Below are 18,578 nucleotides of genomic sequence, written 5' to 3' on the forward strand. Positions count from 1 at the left end.
ATTTGCTCGAGCTCTGTCAAGTTTAATGGGAAGTGTCAGTGAACAGCAATGTTCAAGTCTTTCCACAGATTCTCAATGGGATTCAAGTTTGGGCTTTTGCTGGGCCACTCAAGAACTTTCACGTTCTTGTTCTGAAGCCATTCCAGTGTTGCTTGTTATAAAGGAAATCTTTGCTTTAGCCTCAGTTCTTTTGCACTCTGAAGCAGGTTCTCCTCAAGTATTTGCCTGGATTTGACTCCATTCATTGTCCCTCAATTCTGTCAGAGTGCTCATTGGGTTCTTGGTCACCTCCCTAAGGTCCTTCTTGCCCGGTGGCTCAGTTTGGTCGGAAGGCCAGTTCTTGGTAGAGTCTGCGTAGTTCCATATTCTTTCCATTTCCTAATGATGGAGCTCACTGCTCTTGGGAGCTTTCAACGCTCTAGAAATTGTTTCATACCCTTCCCAAGATATACACCTCCTCACAATTGTATCTCAGAGTTGTACAGACAGTTCCTTGGACTTCACAGTAGAGTTTCTGCTCTGACTTGCACTGTCAATTGTGAGACCTTCTATAGAAAGGTGTGTTTCTTTCTAAATCATGTCCAATCAATTGAATTGGCCATAGGTGGACACCGATGAAGTTGTAGAGACATCTCATGGATGATCAAAGGTAATTGGATGCACCTGAGCTCAATTTGGAGTGCCATAGCAAAGGGGTTGAATACTTATTGATGCAAGACATTTCAGCATTTTATTTTTCGTTAATTTGTAAAAATTTAAAAAAACATGTTTTCACTTTGTCATTATTGGGAATTATGTGTAGATCAGTGAAAATCAAAAAAAAATAGAATCGATTTTAAATTCACGATGTAACACAACAAAATATGACCACAGTTGAGGGGTGTGAATACTTTCTGAAGGCACTGTTGAGGGGTGTGAATGTGTGTGCTGTCCAAAAGATGCACTTTAAACCGAGTGTTCTATCTGCTCGCTTTAGTCTGTAGACGTTGAAGGTGCGATAGTGTTCTTCATGAAAATAAGGTGAGTTATCATTGGCACTCTGGCTAAATTCCAAATTCCTGCCTGCACTGTGATTTGCAAGTGGCCCGGACTTCCTGGAGATTCCTTGACACCAGGTTACATGCTTGCTATTTCATAGTATAGATACTATCTGGGCCGCAGCTTCTGTACTGTTGAAGAGGTGGTGCACATGTTTTATGTGACCATTCTTCTTTGGATATGAAGGACAATTAACACACACACACACACACACACACACACACACACACACACACACACACACACACACACACACACACACACACACACACACACACACTGAGACCTATTCGGTCTCCGTTCTATCTCCTGAAGCTCAGCCACATGTGGAGATAGCGGCTAACAACAGCAACTTGCACACATATACACTTACACACATATACACTTGCACACATATACACGCATGCATGTGCACTCATATATATTTACACACACACACACGGTGGATACTTTGAGACCAGGAAGGGCTCCGTTCCACCTTTTGAAACCCACATGTGGAGATAACAACCAACGACACAAATACCCTCTTTCACCTTGCTTCTTCCATGAGCCTAGATTTTGTATCCAAAAATGAAGTCTCCTTTCTTGAGCACTTTGTATCTGCTGGCTTTTGTTTGTCTTATAAAGTAAGCATTGATCTCCTGTGGCCACTCTCACTCACCTCTACCCCACAGCCAACACAGCACTCATGTAAGTGTCTTAATGGAGACATTCTTTTGCCCCTTCCATTGTGTGATCAGGTGATCCACTCTGATCAACCAATAAGCACACAGCATGTGCAATACTTTACATATCAGCTGCTTCGTGGGTTGAAATATCTCCACTCAGCACAAATTGTGCATCGGGATCTCAAACCCTCCAACTTACTTGTTTCTGCCACCTGTGAGCTCAAGATCGGAGACTTTGGAATGGCAAGAGGACTCAAAGGAGGACAGGTAACACAATCGGAAATTTCATGTGAATACAGAAGGCAATGAGTGAAGTGTGGAATGATTGAATATTGTATCATTGCTGCAAGTATCTAGACAAATGATGTGAAAATATTTGCAATTATTCATCCAGAATGAAATGTAGAAAGTTTTGGAATGATTCTTTCAAGGTAAACAAATAAAACTGCAGTAGTGATATATATATATATATATATATATATATATATATATATATATATATATATATATATATATATATATATATATATATATTGTTGTGGTTGACGAAATTCGCAAACCACCATTCAGGTCCCTTAGGTGAGATATCTCGGTAAGTATATGTGTAGTTAGGCCCAAACCCATTGTTTAGAGGGAATAAATGTCATTTATGCGGGCTGCGACCCTTTTAGATAGCCGTTTTTCTTTTACTATCTTTATTTTGGACCAGCCGCCATTACTACCACCACCAACCACGTCTCAACAGCCATCACACAACAACCACCAACCGCAATGCCGCTTCACAACAACAGCCACGACCTTTACCGTCACAACTCGCCCTCGCAACCATCGCATCACCGTCATTCCCACGCCGCTTGTGGGCACCGATGCTGGACTCGTGCAGGGCGCGCACCGAGCAGGGGTGCAAAAGCGCCGGCCTTTCCGAAGAAAACGGATCAAAAACGACTCACGCCCACTTCTGTTCCGTCCTATCGGCGAGCGTGGGGCGATTTGGCCCCGCCTCCAGGTGCGTTGGAGTAATATCGCTATATGCAAATTCATGGATCAAAAAGCATTCACGCCCACTTTTCCTCGGTCCAATGGGGAGCCAGTTAGAGGTGAAGGGTCGGAGGTAAAGGGTCGAAGGTGAAGGAGCGAGGCCACGGGGCATATAAGGGGCTGCGTTCGTCAGTTAAGAGAGTTCGGAGGAATTAAGAGTTCGGAGCCAGTGAAGAGTTGGGACGAGTCAAGAGAGGAGTCGGAGCGGGCGGTTGGACGGAGCTGTGGAGAGGTGGCGGCGGCGAAGGCGGTCGAGGGGGTGCTCGTGTCGGAGTCGGGGAGCTGCGGAGGGAGAGGCCGGCGGCGCGACCGAGGTCGTGGTGGAGACGCTCGTCGCGGGACCCGAGACAGGGAGATATCCTCCTTCCCCCGAGCATCAACAACCCCCTCCTGTTTCCCCCCGCGCTGAGATAGTGCGAGAAGGGGGCCCCGTTCCCACCCCATACCAGGCAGTCCCAGCGAGGCCCGCGGAGTCGGGGCGCCAGCGCCATTTTGCGGCTCATCACCAGACGGGTAGGCCCGACGCGGTCTCGGCCCCAGGCCCGCCTACCCCCTCATCCTTGAGGGTGGTCCTTTTCTTTTGCTTTGGGTATATGTGTTGTCGGCGCCGTCTGTGAAGTAAAACTGTATAAGTGTTGCCGTGTGCTCGGTAGTCGGTTAGATCTGCATTGTTGCATTTGCTTTTTGTGTAATATTGTGTTTCTTCTTCTTTTACATTTGCTTTTGGTGTAATTGTATATGTGTGCTTTCCGTTCATCGTGAAATAAATGTGCTTTATGTTGAACTGTTTTCCCGCTTCGCTTCGTCTTTTCCTCTATTGAATCTCCATCTTACTTCACGTAAAGGGTTGGTCGTGGGCTAAAACGCCCGATAATTAATCGAACCGTCGAGGCCGACGATAACACCGCTCGGTTATCCCGATAGTACGGAACGGGTCGCTTAAAGTGGCCCGTGTCCGAAGTCGACCTGCGGCGAGGTGCGATTGCCCGGTCTACCCTCCGTGTGGGTACTTAGGTAGGTCGAATTTGGCGAGCAACCCTATCCCACGCGGGGGGCCGATTGGCACGATCGTGGTGAGGCCGAAAGGTCCACCCGTGACTAGTTCCCGGCGTTAGTCCGAGAGGGTCACGACTGGATTGTCCGTCCGGTGGGCGACGTGCCTCGATTCGAGTTACGTGGCCGTTCGCACGCCGGCGGGCGCGAATCCGCAACAATATATATATATATATATATATATATATATATATATATATATATATATATATATATATGTATATGTATATGTGTATATGTATATATGTATGTATATATATATATGTATGTATGTATATGTATGTATGTATATATATATATATATATATATATATATAGATATGTATATATATAGATATGTATATATGTATATATATATATATATATATATATATATATATATATATATATATGTATGTATATGTATGTATATGTATGTATATATATATATATATATATATATATATATATATATATATATATATATGTATATATATATATATATAGATATATATATATATATATATATATATATATATATATATATACATATAAGTTACGGCTGTGGAAATTCGCAATACACCATAAAGGACATTAGATCAGTTATGACGATAAGTAATTGTGTAGTTAGATTTCCCCACCGTTGTTTAGAGGGAATTTCCGTGTTCACCGGGCTGCGATCCTTTGAGATAGCCGTTTTTCTTTTCTCCAACATTAATTTTGGACCAATCATCCCCCAACAACCAAATCGCCACCACCAACATCATTCCCAAACAACTACAACTCAAATACCACCACCTTCGCCTCTTTACCTCCACAACTCCACCCCACAAACATCGCTTCACCGCCATTCTCAAATGACGCCCGCCAACAACAAAATCACCACCACCAACATCATTCCCAAACAACTACAACTCAAACACCACCACCTTCGCCTCTTTACCTCCACAACACCACCCGCAAACATCGCTTCACCGCCATTCTCAAATGACGGCCGCCAACAACCAAATCGCCACCACCAACACCCTTCCCAAACCACCACAGCAAACTCCCACCACCTTCGCCTTTCTCCCAAATGTCGTGCCATGGGTTGTGAATGGGTTGCTTTCACCTTAAAAAACGGATCAGGAATGATTCACGCCCACTTTTTATCCATCCAATGGCTGAGCATCAGGTGGTGTCGCCCTGCCTCCGAACCCTCTGTGATCCACAAATTTGCATATGCGCTCCTCCCCCGGCCTATATAAGCGTGAGCACGGCGCAGCTCGAGGCAGTCTGGAGAGTCGGGAGACGGGGCAGTCAAGCAGCAGTGCAGTGTCGGTGGGGCAGAGTTGGGAGACGGAGCTCGAAGCAGACGGGGAAAGGCAGACGGGGGCCGATCGACGGAGATGAAGGAGCTCAGAGCTCTGGTCGAAGTTGAGGGGCGAGAGGGCGAGTTGCTGAGTGGAGCAGGGACGCATGATTTACTGTATGGCTGTAAATACGTGCCTTGTCTGTGTGTGAAATAAATGTGCTTGTTGAACTGTTCCCCATTTTGTTGCATCTTTTCCCTTGTTTGAAAGTTCCATCTTTCATCACGGAAGGAATCGGTAGGAGGGGTGTAAGCACCCGGTAAATAATCACGTCTGTCGGGGCCGGCGATAACACCGCTCGGTTATCACTGAAGCACGGAACGGACCGCTTAAGCGGTTCGTGTCCGAGGCCGGCCAGCGGCGAGTTAACGTGACCGGTTAACTACTCGCGCAGGTAATTAGGTAGGTCGAGTTTGGCGAACAACCCTATCCTGCGCGGCTGGCCGATTGGCACGATTGTGGTGTGGTCGAAAGACCCACCCGTGACTTGCTCCTGGCGGTAGTTCCAAGGAGGGTCACGACTGAATTGTCCGTTCCGTTGGGTGACGCGGTCGCAATTTGAGTTACGTGGCCGATCGCACACCGGGCGGACCGAAATTCGTAACACTGGTGTACAGGAGAGTGGGATTCAAATCCACCTTGGTCTCCAACTAAATTTATGGGGATCGGACCAGGGGTGTGCGAAGCAACCCCCACCCCCCCCCATTCCCTCCAAATTACGAGTGAGCTAAATTAATTCTTCCCGAGAAATAAGATGGAGTTTCAAGGCGAACAGGTGCCGGAGGTAGATATGCAGTTAGAAATGGTAGAATCCATGGCTCAGGACGGAAACCCCGAGCAGGAAATGTTTGTGATACAGGCACAATTTCCCCCCCAACCGGACCCAGATTTCGAAATGGGCACGGCAGCGGCCGCGGTGTATGACACCTCCCCTCCCCCTCTCTGCCAAAACCCCCCGATCATGGCCGAATCGGCTCAGCCGAGTGCACCCGACATGGCCCAGCTATGCGCCATGCTGGCGGCAATGAATGCGAATATAAACAGAAAAATGGATACAAACACAAACAAAATGGAAGAAATGCGGGGTGAGACGCAGAGCATGGGGATAGGCCTGGAAAAAAGCTTGGACAAACTAAAAGACAAAATGAAAAAGGAGGTCGGCACGATACGAGCGGAGGTGAACGGGTTGGAAGACAAAGTAAAAGAAGTGCGGTCCGCGATGGAGGCGGGTAAGGAAGAAATGTCAAACAAAATAAAAACGGCTGTGCAAGAGATAGACAAATTAGGACAAGGAATGAAGAAAATAAAGGGGGAAATGAGGAAGAACACGTGGACGATAGAGCAATTAAAGGAAGAGCAGAGAATTAGAGAGGGATTGGGAGTCGTGAAGGAGGAGTGTGAGAAAAGACATCAAAACATGACTGAGAGAGTGGAAAACCTGCGGCAGGAGGTAAAAGCAGAGACACAGAAGGGCTTAACGGCCAAGGGGAACGAATGAAGAAAGAGACATGAGGAAATAATTATGAAAATGGAGCGGAAAGCCGAAGAAAAGGCAAAGGAACTGGGGAAACGAATAGAAACACACGAAGGCGAGACGAAAGAGCAGTTTAGGACAACAAAGGAGGAAATAGCAGAGACAAACAAGGGGGTGGCGCAGGTAAAAGAGGAGCTCGGAAAACTATCGTTATAGACGATAGGGGAAGAATTAAATGAAGTAATGGAGGGGAAAATAGAGGATATGGAGAGTAGGTTGGTGAAATGTGTTGGGACCCTGTGCGAGCAGCTGGATAGCCTCCTCCAGGAACGAGGGGAGGGAATATGCCCCCTTGAGGCGGTTCACGACCAGGTGGATCCGGTCGAGCTTTGCGAGGTCGAGGGGGCGAGGGCTGTGGACAGGTGCACACGGAGCTTGGGGGGTATAGAGGCCCCGGAACCCGTTGTGGTGGCACTAATCCCCAGTGCGATTGCCCGGTGTGTGTGGTGTCGAGGTGTGTGTTTACGAGTGTGGCGAAATGCGTGCTGCAACGCACGCATAGCGCGGGTGCAAGGGCGTGTGTGAGAGCGACCGCATGTGTGTCAGAGACCCCATGTGTGGATGAGACCCCGTGTATGGATGAGACCCCGGGTATGAGTGACACCCCATGTGTGGAAAAGACCCCGTGTGTGAGTGGTGTGGTTGCGAGTGTGCAGGAGTGTGTGCCTCCCAGCACACCGTGTGTGGAAGGAGCCACGTGTGCAAGTGGAAGGCCGTGTGTGAGTGGAGCCACGTGTGCGAGGGAGGTGGCATGCGTGAGTGAACGGTCGAGTGTGAGAGGGACAGTGTGTGTGAGGTCGCTGTACGTAAGGGAGATGACGGTCGGCATGCGGGAGCACGCAGCCGCGTCTCCCGGTGTGAATGTCATGGATGGTGTGTGAGCGTCGTAACACGCAGGTGTGCGTGGGTCGAATGGCGACGACGACGGCGACAGAGAGATAGAGGCCGAGTAGCGGACGTAGCTGGATTGGGGACCGCGCCGGGTTTACCCAGCAGCGAGCGCGAGGTTCGTGCCGTGCAGCACACGAGGCCGCCACGTGCATGTCTGCGGGAGTGAAACCCTGTCCGTAAACGCCAGCGGTGGATGTTGCCGATCCCGCAGACGGACAAAAGGTAGGCTGGATTACGGATTTGGAGCGGACGGGTTCTCCACGCGAGCGTGTGTGTGAAGCTCCGAAGGGCAGAGCACATGTGTTCCTGTGGGGAACCCCTCGAAACGCGAGGCTTGTTTTTTTTGAATGCGCAGGGTGACGTCATGGCTGCACGTGTGGTTGGAATCCGGCAGGAGGGGTATCCCTGCCGGATGGTACCGTCCAAGGAGGGACGAGGTGCACGAACAGCTGCCATGACGTCACGGAGAGAAAGCGCAGGTTGCGAGTTGCCGCGCTGGTGCTGCGTGGGGGGGAAAAAAAGGCAAGTCTCGCTTCGGTGAACAGGATTCCCTGGGCAAGGGGTGGAAGATCCCCTTGGTTCAGGGCACAGGGTGACACTAGTTAGGGGGATGGGTTAGCGTAGCTCGACCGGTCTCATGGGGCAGGGGTAAGTCCTCATGGGGCCCGTGGAATGGATTAGGTAGTGAGATTTAGGATGGGAAATGGAGTATGGGATTATTTTGAGGACAGTGACAGACTGTGAGTGTGTAGAGGGGACGTAGCTTAGCTACGTAGGTTAAAAGGAACGTGATATAGTTTAAGGGACGACGTGGGAGCACGAGTTAGTTAGGGGATGTAGTGAGAGAATGGCAGAGTTCAGCGATGTGTGAGTTGAAGAATTGTAAGGAGACATGTTGAGTGAATGAGGCCAGCGGGTCTGAGTGAATGGAGTGATTGTGAAATGCATGATGCGATGAATGATTGGGGGGAGGAGTGATTCCCACCCCAGGGACCCCGGGGTCAGTATAGAGTGAGTTTGCTGGGTTAGTCAAATCGACAAAATGGAGGTCGTTTTGCTGTTGGTGGGAAAGTCGGCTCGATACCCGCTTGGAGGGGTGCAGGAGCCCTGTTGACGGGTTGGGAGCGTGGCTGCGAAAGGTGAGTATCGCTGAGTGGGTACCCCGGGCACCGGGCTAGTCGGCCGCGGTAGGCCAAGGTCCCATGGCGGGCCGGGATAGTGCATTGGGCAAGGGTGACCCGCTGATGCGGGGCCCTGGGCGCCATAGGCCGTGTGGGCACGGGTGACCCTCGGAAAGGGGCCCGGGGCGCCAGCCTGCCACGTGAGCGTTGAGCGGGAGTTGCCAGGGAGGGCACTTCCCAGTTTAGGGAGCTGGTAGGCTCGGAGGCAGTGTAGTGCCCGGGGGTGCCATCGTCGCAGAATCGGCAGAGGGTAGTTCCTCCCAAGGGAGCCACGCGTCCCAGCCACGAAACCGTGCAAGGGCACAAAAGAAAATTCGGGGACATGGCCTGAGATTTGAGAGGACACCAACACAGGCGACGGGAATCTTGGTTGTTAGAACCGATAGTTTAAGCGAGAGGCGCTTTGGAAAGCCCCAGGGTAGTTAACAAGTAAATGGTTAGGGTAGATTAGGAAGTGTACCCCTCCGCACCATCCATCCCTTCGCTCTCGTTGTGGGCCGCTGGACCCACCTTGGGTAAAGATCACTGAACTCCGAGGAGGCCATCCTGAGGCTTGAGTTGGGCCTCGACACAGGACGCTAGCTCTCCCTCATTCCCCTCCGGGAAGGGAACGTAGGGGTTGGGAGTCGGCTAGGACAGGATAAGTTCGCCGAACAAAGATGATAAAGGGGGTTAGGGGACGATTCATAGTGGGAAAGTAAAAATAAAAACAACAAAAAAAAAGTTGGGGCTAAATTGGGTTTTTACAAATTAAGGGGGTGGGTATGGACAGAGACAGGCAAAGGCGATAGGTTAGGAGGGAGACAGTCAGGCAGGTCCGAGCCCGCCTTCCGAGTGGCCAGCACCACCGCACTCCCTCCACCAACCTCCATTGAACAAGGCAAGGTGACGGCCAACTTCATCTGTTGGCTGTGTTACTTCAAGGCCTGTGCCGGCCACTTCATCGGCTGGCTGTTGCTGCAAGGCCTGTGCCGGTCGATCGTCTGCCGGCTGTTTTTGCTACAGCGGCCTTGACATGCCATGCCTTGCCTGCCCACCTTTGCCATGATCCATGCCTGCTGCCCACGTTCATTTTGCCCCGTTCTGTTTTGCATTCCCCCCCCCCCCTTTGTTCATTGCCATGTGCGCCAGGATCCTCGCGCAAGTTTGCAAGGACTGCCCTGTAGGCAGCTGCAACACGGGACTGCATTTGCGCAGCTCGTGCGCCGTTGTGTTTGCTGCGTTTCTTTCCGAGGGTGAGGCCTTGGACTGCGTATGAGCAGCCGGCCACATTCCCTGTCACCTGCGTGGTTTCATGAGCCAGAGACTGCGTGTGAGCAGCCTGGCTCCCTGCTAACTTTTCTCTTTGCAGAGTCCATCGATCCTGGGCCATGGAATAGTGTAAATTATAAGGTTAAGTTGTTAAGTTGTGTATTGTATATGAGTGCGCCCCCGGCATGTATGTCTGAGCGCCGGCATTTTATTTCAGTCGTCCGTATGAGTGGGTTTGTTTAGTTCGTTACTCAGCCCGTCGGTTATTTATTTTGGGGACACGAATACATTGAATGTCGCACTCAGGGATCCGAAGGTAAAACGTACTAGTGGAGAACAACACATGATGGCAGTCGAAAATTCGACGACTCGGGACGAGTCTGTAAAAAATGGAGGGGGTAGTGTTACGGCTGTGGAAATTCGCAATACACCATAAAGGACCTGACATCAGTTATGACGATAAGTAATTGTGTAGTTAGATTTCCCCACCGTTGTTTAGAGGGAATTTCCGTGTTCACCGGGCTGCGATCCTTTGAGATAGCCGTTTTTCTTTTCTCGAACATTATTTTGGACCAATCATACCCCAACAAACAAATTGCCACCACCAACATCATTCCCAAACAACTACAACTCAAACACCACCACCTTCGCCTCTTTACCTCCACAACTCCACCCCGCAAACATCGCTTCACCGCCATTCTCAAACGACGCCCGCCAACAACCAAATTGCCACCACCAACATCATTCCCAAACAACGACAACTCAAACACCACCACCTTCGCCTCTTTACCTCCACAACTCCACCCTGCAAACATCGCTTCACCGCCATTCTGAAACGACGCCCACCAACAACCAAATCGCCACCACCAACACCCTTCCCAAACCACCACAGAAAACTCCCACCACCTTCGCCTTTCTACCAAACGTCGTGCCATGGGTTGTGAATGGGTTCCTTTCGCCTCGAAAAGCGGATCAAGAATGATTCACGCCCACTTTTCATCCATCCAATGGCTGAGCATCAGGTGTTGTAGCCCCGCCTCCGAACCCGCTGTGATCCACAAATTTGCATATGCGCTCCTCCCCCGGCCTATATAAGCGGGAACACGGCGCAGCTCCAGGCAGTCTGGAGAGTCGGGAGACGGGGCAGTCAAGCAGCAGTGCATTGTCGGTGGGACAGAGTCGGGAGACGGAGCTCGAAGCAGACGGGGAAAGACGGGGGCCGATCGACAGAGAGGAAGGAGCTCGGAGCTCAGGTCGAAGCTGAGGGGCGAGGAGGGTGAGTTGCTGAGTGGAGCAGGGACGCGGAGGAGGGCTCAGAGGCGAACCAGTGGGCTGAGTGGGGACCGCTGCCGGAGAAGGGGCGTAGTAGAGGCCACAGCCAGGAGGAGTTCGCCGGAGCCAGTGCGATCCAGAGCGTCAACTCGTTGGACGGAGCGTCAGCAATTCGCCTCTCTCTTACCGAGCTCCGCGCGAAGAAAGCACCGGTAACCCTGTCCGTTCCCCTCCCCAACCGTGGTGCCGACGTTGAAATACGTGCCTGCGCGGAGAACGCCGGAGAGAGCTCACCGGCCACGCTAGGGGCACGAAGCCAGGCACAGCTATGCTGACATCGCAGCTTGCCCACCATCGTGCCACGAGGGCGCGGGTAAGACCCTTCGGTCTCGTGGACCTGGCCGCTAATCCAGGTTCCATGTACATTTGGTCCACGGACCTGTCTGCCACCCTTGTCTTGGAGGGTGGCTTTTCTTTGCTTTTGTGTAAATGCATGTGGTGGCGCCATCTTATACGTAGAATTGTCTAAGTGTGCGCGTGAAATAAAGACACTTTATTCGGTTGTAACTCTGCCTTTGCTTGCTTTCACTGTGTACGTGCATGATTTACTGTATGGCTGTAAATACGTGGCTTGTCTGTGTGAAATAAATGCGCTTGTTGAAGAACTGTTCCCCGTTTCGTTGTGTCCTTTCCCTTGTTTGAAAGTTCCATCTTGCATCACGGAAGGAATTGGTCGGAGGGGTGTAAGCACCCGCTAAATAATCACGTCCGTCGGGGCCGGCGATAACACCGCTCGGTTATCACTGAAGCACGGAACGGACCGCTTAAGCGGTTTGTGTCCTCGGCCTGCCAGCGGCCAGGTGTTAATCGCCCGGTTAACTACTTGCGCAGGTACTTAGGTAGGTCGAGTTTGGCGAACAACCCTATCCTGTGCGGGTGGCCGATTGGCACGATTGTGCTGTGGTCGAAAGACCCACCCGTGACTAGCTCATGGCGGTAGTTCCAAGGAGGGTCACGACTGAATGGTCCGTTCTGGTGGGCGACGCGGACGCGATTTGAGTTACGTGGCCGATCGCACGCCGGGCGGACCGAAATTCGTAAAAAAATATATATATATATATTTATATATATATATATATATATATATATATATATATATATATATATATATATATATATATATATATTGCTTCAGACAGGTGTATATATAATATAATCTATATATATATATATATATATATATATATATATATGTATATACACACTGATCTATATTATATATATATATATTTATATCGATATAGATCAGTGTGTGTGTGTGTGTGTGTGTGTGTGTGTGTATATGTGGGAGGGGAGAAGAATCATCTCGCTCACCATAAAGTAGTCGTCCGTGAAGTGCAAACGTCCTGAAATATGTGCGTGCGTGTCACGTCTGTCGCCAACACTCAGCCTTGCTGTGCACCCTCTCGCGAACAGCCTTGAACACCAGTCGATGTCTGGGAGGGCACCAAGATCGTCTGTCGCGGGTTTAGACCCTGGTGTTGCGACACGAGCAGCTTCTCACACTTCACGAAACTGGTGACGTCCATTGACCCACACAGTCCGACGGTGACTGATTCGCGCCTCACTTGTTGGTGACTGACCCGTGCCTCACTCGCCGTCGGCGCTGCTCACACCCACACACGCACCACACACTCGCTTACGAGTACACACTCGCCAAGCACTGGGAAGGACGAATTGTCTCGTTGTTGGCAGACAGGCAGATATATATATATATCTATATATATATATATATATATATATATATATATATATATATATATATATATATATATATATATATATATATATATATATATACTGAACTATATTTATATATATATATATATATATATTTGTTTATAGACATATAGATATATCTATATATATATATATATATATATATATATATATATATATATATATATATATATATATATATATATATTTGTTTATAGACATATAGATATATATATATATATATATATATATATTTGTTTATAGACATATAGATATATATATATATATATATATATATATATATATATATATATATATATATATTTGTTTATAGACATATAGATATATATATATATATATATATATATATATATATATATATATATATTTATAGACATATATATTTATAGACATATATATATATATATATATATATATATATATATATATATATATATATATATATATATATATATATATATTTGTTTATATATATATATATATATATACAGCTCTGGAAAAAAATAAGAGACCACTCCAAAAAAAAATTAAATCAGAATCTCTACATGTATGGCAGCCATTCCATTCCATTGTCTGTTGAATTCCAACACAGGCACACCTCATTCTACTTAGTGAGGTACTGATTAAGTGATCACCTAAACCGAATGTTATTTAACAAGGAAAAGTATAAAAACCACTGTTGTGGTCATCACTATACTCTTGCAATAGGACCAGCTGGATGGCAAAAACAGTGCTAGTAGTACCTCAAAAGTAATTGCAATTAAAAAAATAACTATTGACCATGCCAAAAGAGTTGAAAAGAAAAGTTTTGAGTGAGGAAAAGAAGGGTTCAATTCTGGCTTTACTGGCAGAGGGATACAGTGAGCGTCACGTTGCTTCTATCCTTAAAATTTAAAAGACGGTGGTTCATAAGAACAAGGTCAAGCAGCAGACATTGGGGACAACAAAGCTACAGACTGGCAGAGGGCGAAAACGACTTTCCACTGAGTGGGATGGCCGCCAACTCATTCGAATGTCACTCAACAACCGCAGGATGACATCAAGTGACCTCCAAAAAGAATGGCAAACGGCAGCTGGGGTGAAGTGCATGGTGAGGACAGTTCAAAACAGGCTCCTAGGGGGAGGGCTGAAGTCGTGCAAAGTGAGAAAAAAGCCCTTCATCAATGAGCAGCAAAGAAGAGCCAGGCTGAGGTTTACAAAAGACCATAAGGATTGGACCGTCGAGGACTGGAGTAAGGTCATCTTCTCTGATGAGTCCAATTTTCAGCTTTGCCCAACACCTGGTCGTCTCATGGTTAGACGGAGACCTGGAGAAGCCTACAAGCCACAGTGTCTCGCACCCACTGTGAAATTTGGTGGAGGATCGGTGATGAACTGGGGGTGCTTCAGCAAGGCTAGAATCGGGCAGATTTGTCTTTGTGAAGGACTCATGAATCAAGCCACGTACAAGGTTGTCTTGGAAGAACACTTGCTTCCTTCTGCTCTGACAATGTTCCCCAACTCTGATGATTGGTTTTTCCAGCAGGACAATGCTCCATGCAACACAGCCAGGTCAATCAAAGTGTGGATGGAGGACCATCAGATGAAGACCCTGTCATGGCCAGCCCAATCTCCAGACCTGAACCCCATTGAAAACCTCTGGAATGTGATCAAGAGGAAGATGGATGGTCACAAGCCATCTAACAAAGCCGAGCTGCTTGGATTTTTGCGCCATTAATTTTTGCGCCAGGAATGGCATAAAGTCACCCAACAGCAATGTGAAAGACTGGTGGAGAGCATGCCAAGACGCATGAAAGCTGTGATTGAAAAGCAGGGTTATTCCACAAAATATTGATTTCTGAACTCTTCCTCAGTTAAAACATTAGTTTTGTGTAGTTTAAAAATGAATATGAACTTGTTTTGTTTGTATTATTTGAGGTCTGAAAACACTGAATCTTTGTTGTTATTTTGAGCAGTTGTCATTTTCTGCAAATAAATGCTCGAAATGACAATATTTTTATTCAGAATCTGGGAGAAATGTTTTCAGTCATTTCTAGAATAAAACAAAAACGTTCATTTTACTCAAACACATACCTATAAATAGTAAAACCAGAAAAACTGATAATTTTGCAGTGGTCTCTTAATTTTTCCAGAGCTGTGTATATATATATATATATATATATATATATATATATATATATATATATATATATATATATATACATATATACATATATACATACATACATACATACATACATACATACATACATACATACACACACAAGATAGATCAGTATATATATAGACTTTGGATCATTTGCAGACTGGTTTCTTTGAATCCGCATTCTCAACCGTCACTAAAAGGTACTTTCTCTGGTGTTTGGTTTTCAAATGTTTTAGCAAATCGGCCATATTACAATGATGAGCAATTTTTCTTGAAAAAAGTGAGCATGCAACTTTCGGAATGTCTTCTTTAACCTTTCTGAAATAGTTCCAAACTGCATTTCAGGACCTCTTGAACAATATGTTATCAAAACTTTATCAGCGGATGTATTGCCGACTCGTCTCTCAGCAAAGCAATCAGCACGCTTTACTGGCAAACTCTAAGTGCCTTGCTCTTCATTGAAAAGGAATACCACTCATTAGTTTGCAAGTGACCTGCTTTTGCTGCTATTTTGCAAATAGGATACCCCAGGGGCGTGTTTCTTTTCAACTCGTACTTTACCAGCCCACTTGTACCCGGAACATGCCCAACATGGATGAAAATAATTTCCCAGAAAAAAACCCACTTATTTCTCGGAAGTAGGAATTACTTGGAATCGATGTCGATTCCTGTTCACGACTCGATTCTTTTAAATTCCATGGTTGGAATCGAGTACAGTCATGCGCCGCTTAACAACGTTCCGGGCAACGATGGATCGAATATACGACGGATCTGCTAGCTATGAAAAAAAATGTAGCTGAAAAATTCCTATCGCCGAGTGATGTAGCCGACGTAGCGCTGCCAGTCGTATAAAAATAGCACATACAATTATGTACACTGTACAGTACATAATACCTCATAATGATAATAAACGACAGTGTGGCCCTGTTATAATGCGATCGTTGAGGTCCATAAAATGTCATCGCGAAAAAAATCAGGGTCGTGCTAAATCGGGATTCAAGGAAATCGGCTTTCAAACTGAACCAATGTTTGCACGTTTACCTTCTAGCAAGTAAATTCCCTTTGAATTGAAGAATTCCACGAATAAATCGTTGTTGTTTGTCGAAATTAAAACACCAATTTTTTTTTGGTGAAGATTTTTATGTTTTTAAAACAATCGCACTGTTCCGAAAATGTATATCACAATTGACAGGTGCTCGTTTCTTCATTTGTAAATTATAACATCGATGCAATGATTACGTATTTATAAAATCCAAACGCTATTTATTCATCTTTCTATAATCGATGCGAGAGGAGATTGTAAGCTGCTGCTAACAACACCGATGGCTGTCATGAACAGCACAAAGGTAAAACTAACGTGTCTTCCGTCTCTCTTGGATGTGTGTTACAATTGCCGACAGTATTCAGTACAGTAACATGCTGTACAGGTTTGTATCCGAGGAGCAATAGGCTACACCATATAGCCTAGGTGTCTAGTTTTGTGTAAGTACGATGTTCGAAAACGAAAACGAAAAAAACAATGATGTTCGCACAATGAAGATGTCGCTTAACAACGTGTTTCTCAGAACGTAACCCCGTCGTTAAGTGGCGCATGACTGTACTTTGAAATCAATTCCACCCACCACTATTAATCATTCAAGCAAGCACTCCCACGAAATGGTTAATAAGGAACAGCTGCTTGGCAAACGATGAGCGATCTGCTATACTACACTAAATACCACCAGAAGACTCCCGGAGTGTCAAACTGTGCAAATTGGCAACTTTTTTTGTTTAGCAGTTGGAACTGCTGTTGAGGTCAATTCTACAGTTTAAATTTTGAAATTTGGCTCAGGGTTAGAAATTCTCGAGCTTATAGCATGTGCGGAAATAAAATAAATGCACAAAAAATGTCATCTCCGGGCATTTTAAAGCATTGTGATGTATCCAGTGATTCGTAGGTATGAAGATCAGCGATTATAAACAGCGATTCAGAGGCATGAAGCTTTATCGTACAGAAACCAATTAAAACAGCAAGCAGACAAATGCCGGATTAAGACCCCCAAGGTGAGATAACTGAATGCAGACTGACCAATCATAAACCTGTTTAGGTTTCATGGTTGTGGAGTTATGGAGAAGACACACACACAGACATTTATTATTGTAGATGCATGCAGCGTGTTTTAATCACATCAGCACATTTGAGCATTCGTCGGTAAAATGGTGAACACCATTGGTAATTATATGTGCAAGGAATCCATTCTATATGTTCATCTTCTTTATCAGTGATCACATTTTAGTGTCCTGCTATCTCTTGTTTTGAGATTCCATGTTGACAGCCTATACAATGGAGACATCTATAACCAGATATCCTTCACATCGTTAGGCTCACCCTTAAACATTAGTTTTCAAAATGGCACTCCTGGATGGAGGACCAAGGAAAGCTTTATTTTTTGAGGATAGTGTGTAATGCAACAGATATGCACCCTCCAGTCGCCAAGGTGTCCACACAGTGTGAAAGCATCCCGATGAAAGATCTGAATGTGCCATTTGCAATCTTTATCTTGCAATGTGATTTGTGGAAGACGCATGAACTGCTTATTTTCTCCTTTGTTGCAGGACAGGGATTCCGCATTCATGACGGAGTACGTTGCCACTCGCTGGTACAGAGCTCCGGAATTGCTACTCGCGCTGCACAAATACACGGCGGTATGATGCTTCATGCACATTTTTCTGAAATGCAAATAAAAGTATTTATAATGCATTCTTTATTACTAAAAACATAAATTATCCTTCATTCTTTCATTACTTTCACAGGCAATGGATATGTGGTCTGCAGGTTGTATACTTGCTGAAATGCTTGGTCGCAAGCAGCTTTTTCCTGGACGGAATTATGTGCACCAGTTGCACTTGATCCTTTCTGTTCTGGGCTCCCCACCTGCTGAACTCATTCAGGTAAAGTGTCATCCTCTTTCAAAATTACGGATGTAATCTTGGTACAAACCGACAAACTATGCAATCCTGATAGTGCTCCACAATGTATCCCTGATTTTTACCCCATGTACGCGAAGTGAAAAACGGAGTTAAGCAATTGGTTCACTTTATCTGTCTGTCTGTGTTTGTCTGTGTTTGTCTGTCTGTCCACAACCATGAGTTCATGATCGAGGAACAACTTGATTTAAATTGAATGTTATATTTTGAACACAAATCAGAAAACGAACCTGTAGTTTACAATTTCTCCCAAATTGTTTACAATTACAATCTTTATGCCTCCGCTGACAGAGTTGCCAGAGGCATTATGTTTTCCGGTGGTCCGTCCGTCCATCCATGCTAATTTTCTTTGTTTTCTCTGCAACCGCCTATCCGATTGACACAAAATTTTCACCACAGGTGCGCACT

The 18,578-nt window shown here is 46.2% G+C and overlaps 1 protein-coding gene across 3 annotated transcripts in view; it reads left to right on the forward strand.

Annotated features, from left to right (window-relative positions):
* LOC147029250 (uncharacterized) overlaps window positions 1-18,578 on the forward strand; it is a 55,198-nt gene that overhangs the window by 21,920 nt on the left and 14,700 nt on the right. For all 3 annotated transcript variants that reach the window (XM_085880165.1, XM_085880166.1, XM_085880167.1), the window contains exons 8-10: window positions 1,779-1,973; window positions 17,799-17,888; window positions 17,997-18,134. In XM_085880165.1, the coding sequence (XP_085736291.1) occupies window positions 1,779-1,973; window positions 17,799-17,888; window positions 17,997-18,134 (423 nt within the window). The remainder of the gene's footprint in view (window positions 1-1,778; window positions 1,974-17,798; window positions 17,889-17,996; window positions 18,135-18,578) is intronic.

The sequence above is a fragment of the Eptatretus burgeri genome, chromosome 4 (genome assembly GCF_056783735.1).
Source record: "Eptatretus burgeri isolate ZD-2024b chromosome 4, Ebu_testis_v1, whole genome shotgun sequence".
NCBI lineage: Eukaryota > Metazoa > Chordata > Myxini > Myxiniformes > Myxinidae > Eptatretus > Eptatretus burgeri.